This window comes from Chenopodium album, chromosome 20 (genome assembly GCF_948465745.1).
Source record: "Chenopodium album chromosome 20, dcCheAlbu1.1, whole genome shotgun sequence".
NCBI lineage: Eukaryota > Viridiplantae > Streptophyta > Magnoliopsida > Caryophyllales > Amaranthaceae > Chenopodium > Chenopodium album.
The window spans coordinates 23,989,843-24,000,958 of NC_137853.1; the positions used below are offsets into that span (position 1 = coordinate 23,989,843).

At 34.0% G+C, this 11,116-nt stretch overlaps 2 protein-coding genes across 2 annotated transcripts; both read right to left on the reverse strand.

The window, feature by feature from the left end:
- Positions 1 to 1,243: 1,243 nt before the first annotated feature.
- On the reverse strand, positions 1,244 to 4,911 carry LOC145598782 (protein MOTHER of FT and TFL1-like). Its single transcript, XM_081655172.1, has 4 exons — positions 4,717 to 4,911; positions 1,863 to 1,924; positions 1,680 to 1,720; positions 1,244 to 1,467 (listed from the first exon to the last, which is right to left on the reverse strand). Exons 1-4 carry the CDS (start codon positions 4,909 to 4,911, stop codon positions 1,244 to 1,246), a joined length of 522 nt encoding a protein of 173 aa, XP_081511298.1.
- Positions 4,912 to 8,574: 3,663 nt separating this feature from the next.
- On the reverse strand, positions 8,575 to 10,894 carry LOC145597898 (small ribosomal subunit protein RACK1). Its single transcript, XM_081654166.1, has 3 exons — positions 10,413 to 10,894; positions 9,253 to 9,728; positions 8,575 to 8,924 (listed from the first exon to the last, which is right to left on the reverse strand). Exons 1-3 carry the CDS (start codon positions 10,816 to 10,818, stop codon positions 8,823 to 8,825), a joined length of 984 nt encoding a protein of 327 aa, XP_081510292.1. The 5' UTR covers positions 10,819 to 10,894; the 3' UTR covers positions 8,575 to 8,822.
- Between the last annotated feature and the right edge of the window lie 222 nt (positions 10,895 to 11,116).

The following is an 11,116-nucleotide window of genomic DNA, read 5'->3' on the forward strand; positions in this document are numbered from 1 at the left end:
ATTATTAGTTAGTAAATCGGGGGTGTTACAACCCATCTCCCTTCCTATTCCATCATAGAAGAAGGGGTGGGGCGGTAATCGAAGTTGGGAAAAGGGGAGGGGATTAGTTTTAAGGGTTGGGGCAAAGGGAGGGGCGGTAATTGCGTTGGGTTTCATGGTGTGGGAAAGTTTTGTGGTGGATGACCAAGAGGGGGTGGATTTTGTGGTGGGTGAGCTCCCGGTGGTGGTAAAGTGGGGCTGCCGGAGGTGGTGGATAGGTGGTGTAAGGGTTTATCTAATTAATTAAGGTCCAGAAGCTCTTAATTACAATTTTGGACAAATAATGATGTCATTAAGAGCTTAAGTAGGCTGACTAAGGAAAAATGTAGTAGTTACTAGAATTAATCTGTTTTAGGGGTAATAATTAATTAACAATTTGTTTAAGAGTAGTAATTCACAAAAACCCCCCTTTGAGGTAATTAGCAAAATTCCCCCTTTTTTTTTTAAAAAAAAAAAAAAAAATTCTTCCACATCACTTGATTTTCTACTAATCTACCACACCCTCATCTGTACTTTTTTTTTTTTTTAACAAAAAAAACCCTCAATCCCTCGTACATAAATATAATGAATAACCCAACATGTATTATTTACACAACAAATTTTCAACAAACTAACAACATAACTTACAATAGATAGCAAAAAAAGAAAAATTAAAACAAAGATTTTTTAGGCTTGTCGGCGTCCAATAGTAAATATTGGAGTAGACGAACCCTTCATTTGAGCGTAGGTTGGAGAGAACCCTTCATTTGAGCTTAGGTTAGAGAGAAATAACGGAGTAGACGAACCCTTCATTTGAGCGTAGGTTAGAGAGAGATAGAGCGTGCATTTGCTTAATTAGGTTAGATTAAAGTATAAATCACTATGATGGTGAATTATGGGGAGGTAATCTACATTATTTGGTTGTTTCCCTCTCATATTACAATATTTGCATTTATATAACAATTTACTGACTTTTTAAAAATACTATCCAATATGCCAAACATGAAGAATATGTATAAAAACAGATAGATTGAATAAAAGAACTAGTAAAAGGGGTAATAAAGAAGTAAAATATTTTATAAAATGTACATGCATAAAAACCATACATATACCATACCATAACTTAAAATGACAAGGTTTTACAACAATGATGACTTAAACCAATGTACTAGGATTTCATATGCCTCATCATACAAATATATCATCACCTATTCACCTGACAGGTTCATCGTTTCTTATTAGCAGGCTCTTTCTGGGCATTGAAGTAGACAGTGGCAACCGGGAGGCCAAGCCCATGTCTACCAGCAAAGAGTCGCGTATTAAAATTAGCACGACTAATTGGTGGCTCCACGGCCATGCCCAATGGTTGCTTTTGCTCAAACAACACCAGTATGAATCTGTGTATTCCCACGGGTGGCCTTGGCCCAGTATACGCAACCACTTCCTTTCCTGCATCCTCAAACAAGTCCATATTACTACATGGAAAAATGTCTAATCGTTGCAAATAATATGTAACGGAGGTAGTACTAAAATTCTTAGGTACAAGGTCTTTGTACGACGAGTCACAAAGTACATGTAAACTCCCTTCCCGTTTGTAGATGTCCTTATGCTTCATTCGGACAAAAAAAATAACAATATGAAATAAAGGGTGTAAAAATTACCACAAGACGTACTAGCACCACCAGGTATATCAGTGACAATCCTGAAAATTTAATTATAATTAAGTGTAAATTTAACTCTTAAATTACTAAAAATGCAACTACAAGAGACAATTAAAAGAAAATTACTACAATTTAATGTGTTATTAGTGATACATGACTAATTACAAAAGGATGGAATAGTACCAATGTACCAACTCTCGCATGGAGGGCTCGCTGGGGCTAGGAGCATCAGGATCTGTCATCACCTGCAATGTCAAAGTCAAAATGTATACATTTAATGATTTTGAGCATTTCCGTACACTATCTTATGCACAAGGATGTTCAGATTACACGAATTATTATGCCAAACTTACTACATTAAGGTTTTGGGGCTATTTTGGTCGATTAAAGTCCGATTTAAATTCAAAACTGACTGACAAAAAATTTATGAAAATGCCTCTTTTTATGTGTGTCACACAAACTGAGGTACTTTTTAGCACGTAAAACAATACATATGAATTATGTTTTAATTTGATTGGACTCTAAAGGGCAAAAATAAACCCCAAAACTTCAATAGAGCAAGTTATTGACACGAAAATTTTCTCTTAAGATCAGTGGTGGTGAAATTCTTTTTTGTTGATAAGTGGTTTTTAAAATAAACATAAAACAAGTGCTGAAATTAAAATGTTATGTTTTTTTTTTTTTTTTTATTTTTTTTATTATTTATTGGTGTTTAGAGGGCACAAGGGCAGGTGATGAGAATCAATCCCAGGATTACCTGCGTGAAGGGAGCTCTAACCATTTGAGCTATCCCTCACTCTCAGATTGTTGTGCTTCTTGAGATGGTAAAATACAAAATTTCTAGAAATTGAAATTTTGAATAATCCAATTACATATATTTTTACTATAATTTCATATATAATAAGATAAATTAATGGTCAAATTTTATCGACATGCGTGTTTGATCAATGTATTATACATATTAAGGGTCTATTCTGATTGACTGAACTGGACTTATTGGAGCTGAGCTGAATATTTTATGAGAGAAGGAAATTAAAATAAGAACTGAACTGAACTTATTGTAGCTGAACTGAACTGAAAATAAGCTGAAGAGAATAGACCCTAACTCATTAATGTTTTAGTATATTTATTGATAATATTTGGGTTTTATTGACGAGAACAAGTTTATGCTTCATAATTTATGGTTAATTAGTGTGTAGATTTAATTTATAGATAAAATATTTTGAACTTGAAGAGAAATTAAGCTACTTGGTATTCTCACCAGCCTAATATAATTGACACTTTTGACTTTTTTCATTATTCATGTAAGGATTTTTTTTTTTCGACAAGCATATATGGATTTTTCTAACGAGGCAACAGACAACAATCTAATTTATAGACTTCCTAAAGGTAATAATTTTTTAATGCATGCCAAAATCACACATCTATCGGTGCAATGGGTATTCATTTCAAGTTAATATTTCTATTTTTAGTCATCATATATAAATATATCCGACGCCCTAGGGTTTGTTAGCTATTACCTTCATATATTAACTTTGACCACAGTTTTTTAGTAATGTATTAAAAATAAATTTTACAATGAAATATGTTGTTATACACTGTAGGTATTAATATATAAGGTTTTATAATGTCAATTTTAATTTTTGTAACTAACATTTAAAAATATACTCCTTCTGCTCCAAAATAATTGACACGCTTAACTTTTTTTTTTTTTTTTTTCACTATCTACATATTACTTTTGACCATCATATTTTTGGTAACATATACCAAACGAATTTTATCATGAAGTATATTGTTTAATAGGTATATATAAAGTTAATAATTATCAATTTTGTTATTTTATTTTACTAATATTAAATTATATAAATCTAACGTCAAACTAGTACATTGGCACGTGTGTCAAGTTTAATTATTCTGAGACAAAAGGAGTATATGAGGGATTAAAATGGAAATAAATCGAATAATTCCATTCATTGAACGCGTGTTTTTAATTGCCTAATATCCGGCCCATAACATGCATAAGTACAAGTGTTGGTTCTACATGACAGCTAATTCGAGACATAACATATGCATGTAATATATTTTCCTGATTTTAAATTACTTCCTCTACAAGTGTTGGTTCAATATGACAGCTAATTCGAGACACATTGACCCACACAGAATTGTAGAGTTTATTGGAAAAAAAGTGACAATTTATGTAAAAGTAAGGGATGTGAGAGAAGAAAAATATTAACAAAAAATGTGATTGAGATAAGAGTGGAGATCATGTAAGGAAATATATAATATTTACTCTGTTTTTTTAATTGTTACACTTTTATTTTCATGATCTCCTAGACAATTTTATAAGAGGAGAGAGATAAAGAGAAAAAATAAGATAGACCCACGTGAGTAGGAAAGAGATAGAGAGGAAAAAATGTCAAAAATAAAAATTTTTAAAAATAAGAAATTGTAGCAACTAAAAAGAAATTCTTTTAATTAGAAATGTTGCATTTAAAAATAAAAAATACAGAGTATAACAACACCGATTACATGCAGGAATAGTTGCTTAATAAAAAGGACAAAGTAATTGCACTATTTTTTTGTTATTAATATCTATGAAGTATTAACTCAAATTATCAAATTTAGATGCATAAAATTTTACATTGAGACCAGCCTAACAACATCTACGTATAAATGAGAATGTCATTTGACTCATTTTTTTAAAAAAAAAACTTTAAATCACATCCCTACAACCGTACCCTTAATCTTCAAGTAAAGTTTTTCTATCCCTTGATACTCTTAACAAAAAAAAACACAAAACAAAACAAAAATTATCATAGCTTTATTATATCCCTTTGCAACTATACCTCGTGTATTAGCACACATACATTCGATTTTACCTGACAGCATATAGCTATATTCATTAGTTTAAAGTAAGACAAGTGAACAGTGTATGAAAGGTATAATGGTGCAACTGTTCAGAATTAAATATTAATACAAAGATGAAAAATAGAGATACATCATACATATATAGAGTGAAATTAATGGACAAACTAACCAAGGTGTAAAGGACATCAGAATGGCCTCCGATGAGAAGGCGAGGAGGATCAGCAGCAATAGAAGGCTTGATAGTGCAGCCATTGGTAACATGCTTAGCTCCAAAGTAAACAGACATGCTTACACTCGGCACAAACATGTCCACCACATCTCCAATCACTCTACCAACAACCAACGGATCCACTGATGCGGCCATATAAGTGTATCTGTGTATGTATGTGTGCGCGCACGAGCACGAGCGCAAGAGACAGTCGGGGCGTTTGGTATGTGAAAATGGGAGACTGGGAGTTGTGAAGAAAACAAGTCGGGGTTGTGTTGTATTATATAGGACAGGAGGTTGGGAAAAAAACACACTAGTATGCATGCATGCATCAGGAGCATAGAGGGAGAAACTTAGAGACAGTGGGATGAGTAATGTGCACCACGTGTGAGGGCAAAACAATGCACTATACCGCTGTCTTTTTTATTGTTTTTTTGTATTTGACAGGTGTTTTTTAATAGCCCGTGGGTTTTATCGACTGCTTGTCTTCCTTTTTCAATATTGATCGCCTTATTTACAATGTGTTGCTTGCTCTGTTTTTAACTCAGTGTTATTTTTTTTGCTACTTGTATAGATGTAATTTTTTTATTTTTTTAAAAGAATTTACAAAGAATACTAATTTTCATTGATTAAAGTCATATGACGAAAAAAAATAGATTTAACAAAATCAAATGGGAGAAAGACTAAGGGCCTGTTTTCATACGTTGAAATTCAGTTCAATTCAGTTCAGTTCAGTTCAGTTGAGTTCAGCTCATAATTTCCTTCTCTTATAAAATATTCAGTTCAGTTCAGTTCAGCTGAGTTCAGTCAATGAGAACAGACCGTTAGAATCCAAATACATAGATAAAGCAATTTGACGCATTCTCGATTCGTGGTTTATTACAATTTTTTGAGTGGATTCGTCGACGCTTCGTAGTTTTTGGAGGAAGAAAAATCTTGTGACAATTTTTTATCATGAATCAGAGTCATCAACATCAATCGTAGCCCTGCATAAACTGTTGTTCTTCCAAGCGTAGAGAACACCATGTCTTTCGAAGGAGTTCGAAAAACGTTGTCTTTCGAAAGAGATTATAAATCTTTGATCAATTATATATATTTAAGGGTAATGCTATATATAACCATTAGAGCTGCATGCCTGCATATAAGCATTAAATATACTCTTGAAAATTATATAAATTTAGGAATTCATTATAAAAACACGCGCAAATAAGTGTAATTAGTTTTTTTTGTGGATTTTAAAATTTAAACAATTTTGTAAAGTATTTTTAATGCTTGTAGAGCTATGTATAAAAACATTTGTCAAAATATTTCAAGTACATAGTGCAAATAATGCAATGGAACACTTATTATAAAAACGGATGGAGTGCTTATTGATTGTTCCATGCATCTAAGCGCATAGAGCCTATGTATTTGTCATGCACATAGGAGAACAATTTGGGGTTTGGTGGTACATTTTCCCTTTCTTAATGGTACAATGGTATATTTTTGTGTATTATTATGCAGGTATAATGTATCATTAAAGTATAAGTTGTCTGAATAGTATTTTTTGTGTACTATTATGCATGTAGTGATACTTTTTGTTATCATATTTTTTTACTCTCATATTCCCATTATTTGCAAAAATGTCATCCTATTTGCATGTTAAATCCATAGGGCATATGCGCCAGATCTCTATCATTTGAACGGCATTATCGTGTTTAACATTGGGTTTTAAATTTTAATCTGAAATTGATTGATATGTATACGTGGAAAAGTAATTATTCCGAAAAAAATTTTAAAAATACCTCATTTGATTCCTTCTTTTTAGTTGAGTTAAGCACACAATTAGGTACTCAATTCTTTAAAATTTCACCTTTTAGGTACTCAATTATTTTTACTTTGCTTTTGGGTACTGAGTTAAGAATTCAGGCCAAAAAAATTAAATCAGCCAAAGAATTGAGTACTTTGGGTTAAAGAATTTAGTACCCTTGGTTAAGTATGTGGGCCCCACCCGATTAAAAAATAGATATTTATAAAAAAAAAAAAATTGTATTAAATTAGACTAAGAAACTAGTCGTTGGTTTCTCTATTTAAAGAGGCATGAACCTGGCAGAAATTTCATCAAAAACAGCAAGAAAATTCATCAAAAATTTTTATTAGTGTAAACCTGCAAGCATTCGATTAAAAGAAACAGATGGGCAGTCCTCCATCCACGGCTGCTCCTCAATCAAATTGAGGGAAAGTTTTGCTTAGAATATCATCCACAGCTACCTTATTACAAGTTCTAGACTGAAAAGAAAAGCAACAAACATCAAACAAACTAGCCATGCTTAGAACATCAAACAGACAACAGCAAGTTGATTAGATGAAGGCAATCCGAAAAGGCCTTTAATCTCCTAAGCCCAGCATCATACGCATTTTTGAGGCCAAAAAACATGGCATGAGCTTCTGCATTACAAGCACCAATTGAACCAAAAAAAGACTTGCTCCCAGCCATAAGTTCATCAACAACAACAGCTTAACCAACAACAAAACAGGTTCATTGAGCATGTTATTTAGGCATAAATTCTGCAAGGTTTTGCCAAATTTTGTAGAAAAAAATAATAATAAAAAAACAGAAACAGAAGGGTTGCTGCAAACCCAAAATTTGTTCAAAAAAAACCCCAAAATTCGAAAAACCTAGGTCGCAACAAACATCATCAAATGGGAAAAAAATCCAAAATTTATATCAAATTCACAACATAAATGATGAGAAATTGAGCTTACCTCAAAAAAATGGCGGCTTTTGGTGTCGTATTCACCAGATTCGAGCACAGAGAAAGCTTCTGGTGTCGTTGTTCTTCTACAGTGGAGTGCGCAGCAAATTTCTAGAAAAGGGAAAAAATTAACTCGCAAAAAGGGGAATAAAGAAATAGAAAGGGAAAAAAAATGGGTTGACCCGCGAATTTTTTAATCAGGTGGGGCCCACATACTTAACCAAGGGTGCCAAATTCTTTAACCCAAGGTACTCAATTCTTTGGTTGATTTAATTTTTTTCACCTGAATTCTTAACTCAGTACCCAAAAGCAAAGTAAAAATAATTGAGTACCTAAAAGGTAAAATTTTAAAGAATTGAGTACCTAATTGTGTGCTTAACTCTTTTTAGTTGATATGATATAAGATTTTTGTTGTTGATTTTTTTTTTTTTTTTCTCTGTCAACACACAAAATATTACACTAGTTTTATTGAAAGATTGAGCAAGGCTCTGAAACTTGAAAAATCATACTGATGCTGCTTGAGCCTCCAAACCTATCATATCCACTTCTGTATGGCTAATGCTTAAGAGCAAGAGTTGGGGGATCATTCTTCCAAATATATAGTGCTTTATTGAATGAAAGCCTTCCTTTTTAACACACATTTTCAAGAAAACCAATATCCAACTCTAATTGTTGTTTACCTTGATAATTAACTCCACAAAAAAAATAACAATACCACACTAGTTTATCCCGAGTATCCGAGTGCAACCCACAAAGGATAAACTGTGAAGGGCAGCGAAAGATCATAACCTAATGTACGTACTCCATAATAACACAATGAATTTTTCCATAATATTACTATGAATTTTTCAATCAAATAAAACTTTCCATCAAACCCTTTTCTGCATTGAACAAAACATGCTATATGCTTCTTACCTGCTGAACTGAACTGATTAGAGCTGAACTAAATTGAAATTAAACTTAAGTGAACATGCCGTAAACTAATCACACTTTTGAGGATAGTACACCAGCATTTTCTACTAATCATGCACTTCTGAGAATATAAGTTGTGCATATTATCAGGCACAGTTTTAATAGTCACTGGTCAAGCAAATTTAGGCAGGTGACAAGTTGAAATTCAAACTACTGTAACATCCAAAATCAGATGTAAAAGTAAATAGCATGATTCAAGTTTAAATATCAACCTTAGGAATGACAATCAAAAAAGGCCTTAAAACGCCATACGCACATGTATCAAAAATCTGAAAACAAGTCCCACAGAGAAACCCTAGTAGATTATAGCTCACTACATTGGAAATTGTCCATGCCAATTGCCTCACAGAAGCCTACTTCCTAATAACGGGCAATTCCATACACTCTAATAACACCATCTGTGTATCCACTGAACAGTGTTTGCCCATCGGCGCTCCAGCTCAAACTTGTGCAGTAAATGACCTGGTAAAACAAAAGTGAGTTAGCTTATGTTAAAAAGCTGCTTTCAAAATACTGCATAAACTCCCAAATAGTATCACAATTAATCAAGCTAGTCAGCAGAAAAAACATGCACTAATAAGCTGAACGGAAAAGAAATTATCAACAAGTCTAAACCATTGCAACAAAGAGCAAAGTTCGCCATGTAGTAATATACCCAGCAGTGATGTAGGGCACATTTACTACATAATATTGTAGCTAGCAAGCTGAGCTAAAGCATAAAACAGATACAAATTACTTCTAAACAACCTTAAAAAACAAAGCAATCATTAATGTAGATGACATGACTTACCTTCTTCTTTGAGGCAGTGGTGCCTGCACCCTCAACATCGTGATCGGCCTCAGTCTTAAGGTCAACCTTCAAGTCCTCAACAACACTCTTACTCTCCAAATCCCAAATCTTAATACCGCCCTCAGTAGCAGCACAGAGCCAGTACCTGTTAGGGCTAAAGCAAAGGGCATGGATAATAGTACCAGCATCAAGAGAGTAAAGCCTCTTGCCCTCGGCCAAATCCCACAACAAAATGGTGCTGTCTTTGCCACCACTAGCGCACAAGGAACCGTCAGGGGACACAGCAACAGTGTTCACGTAACCACTGTGACCAGCCAAGGTTGCCCTCAACTTGCAGTTGGTCAAATTCCAAATCTTGACGGTCTTATCCCATGAGGATGACACAATGGTTGGCTGCAAAGTGTTAGGGCTGAACCTCACACAGCTAACCCAGTCAGAGTGACCATCACCATCTTGGATAGTGTACTTGCACTCACCTACATTGTTATTCAACATCGCCAAAATTCATTAGACAATTTCTAAACAGAGCAGTATAAAACCCAACATAGTACACATAAACAAATAACACCATTTCTCTTCCAAACAAAAAATCCACGAATATACACAATAATCGAATAACTTGATTGATCCCAAAATTTTTAAACAATAGTTAAAATCCTAAACAGTATACAACTACTGTATTACAAGTACCACAAAATAATTCACAGAGCTAATCCACATTTCCACAACAACAATAGTCCTAAACAAATACCATCCAAGTCCCACTATATCTAATATTCACATTGCATAAATCCCCTAACAAAACACCTAACTTCAACCATACTTTGAAAGTAAAAATGCATAACCCTAACCCTAACACAACACAACACAGAAAAACATCTCAGGAGCAATTTAGGTTAACCAAACCAAATCCCATATAATCAAAAACATTATTTTCATTGCAAAATATATAATTAATACATACCAAATACAAATTACAACAATAAGACACATTTCCAAAGCATATTACAGCAAATTATCGAAAATTTACACAAACATATTATTAATTAAACAAACAATTAAGCAATATTCCACAAAAAATCAAATATTAATATAAAAATCCGACAAAATGAACAAAAATCTGCGAAACATTTGAATGTGAGGAGAGAGAAAATACATACCAAGGGTGTTCCAAAGCTTGATAGTACGATCCCTAGAAGCAGAAACAATCTGACGGTTATCAATCGAAAAAGCGACAGAAAGCACATCCTTGGTGTGACCAACAAAACGACGAGCAGTGGTACCAGCAGCAAGGTCCCAAAGACGAAGCTCACCATCCCAACTCCCAGAAAGAGCGAACTGACCATCAGAAGAAAGAACAACATCCTCAACAAAGTGAGAGTGTCCAGTAAGACGGCGACTAGGAACACCATAGATCTTGTCCTCTTTGGTGATTTTCCAAAGAATGATGGATTTGTCCCTTGAAGCAGTGACAATCATGTCGCTGTTGTCGATTGGTGTTGCGATGGCGGTGACCATGTCGGTGTGAGCGCGCATGGTGCCGCGGAGCTGAAGTTGTTCTCCCATGGCGGATTGACGGAGGTTTTTGGGAAGAGACTCTGGTTTTTGGGAGGAGGAGAGAGAATTTGATGGAAGTGGGGAGGCCGGAATGAAGGAAAGTGTGGGTTTTATATTTAGGGTGAGAAATTGTTGCTAGGGTTTTTTATGGGGATTTTGTTTCAGTGGGTTTGGGTTGAGCTGATTTACGGGCTTGGTTTTCTAAATTAATCGGGCTGCTGATGCTGTGTTTATGTCCATTGTGTTTTGAGTTTTAATTTGGTAATTTTGGATGGTTTTTTTTTTGTGGGAGAAACAAATCAAACGA

Excerpts from the sequence above, each read along its gene's own strand:
- LOC145598782 (XM_081655172.1), bottom strand. The coding sequence starts at position 4,911 with ATGGCCGCATCAGTGGATCCGTTGGTTGTTGGTAGAGTGATTGGAGAT. Across the intron at positions 1,925-4,716 it reads CTGATGTCCTTTACACCTTG|GTGATGACAGATCCTGATGC; the intron begins GTTAGTTTGTCC and ends TTGACATTGCAG. Across the intron at positions 1,721-1,862 it reads ATGCGAGAGTTGGTACATTG|GATTGTCACTGATATACCTG; the intron begins GTACTATTCCAT and ends TTAAATTTTCAG.
- LOC145597898 (XM_081654166.1), bottom strand. The coding sequence starts at position 10,818 with ATGGGAGAACAACTTCAGCTCCGCGGCACCATGCGCGCTCACACCGAC. Across the intron at positions 9,729-10,412 it reads CAAGCTTTGGAACACCCTTG|GTGAGTGCAAGTACACTATC; the intron begins GTATGTATTTTC and ends ATAACAATGTAG. Across the intron at positions 8,925-9,252 it reads CCACTGCCTCAAAGAAGAAG|GTCATTTACTGCACAAGTTT; the intron begins GTAAGTCATGTC and ends TTGTTTTACCAG.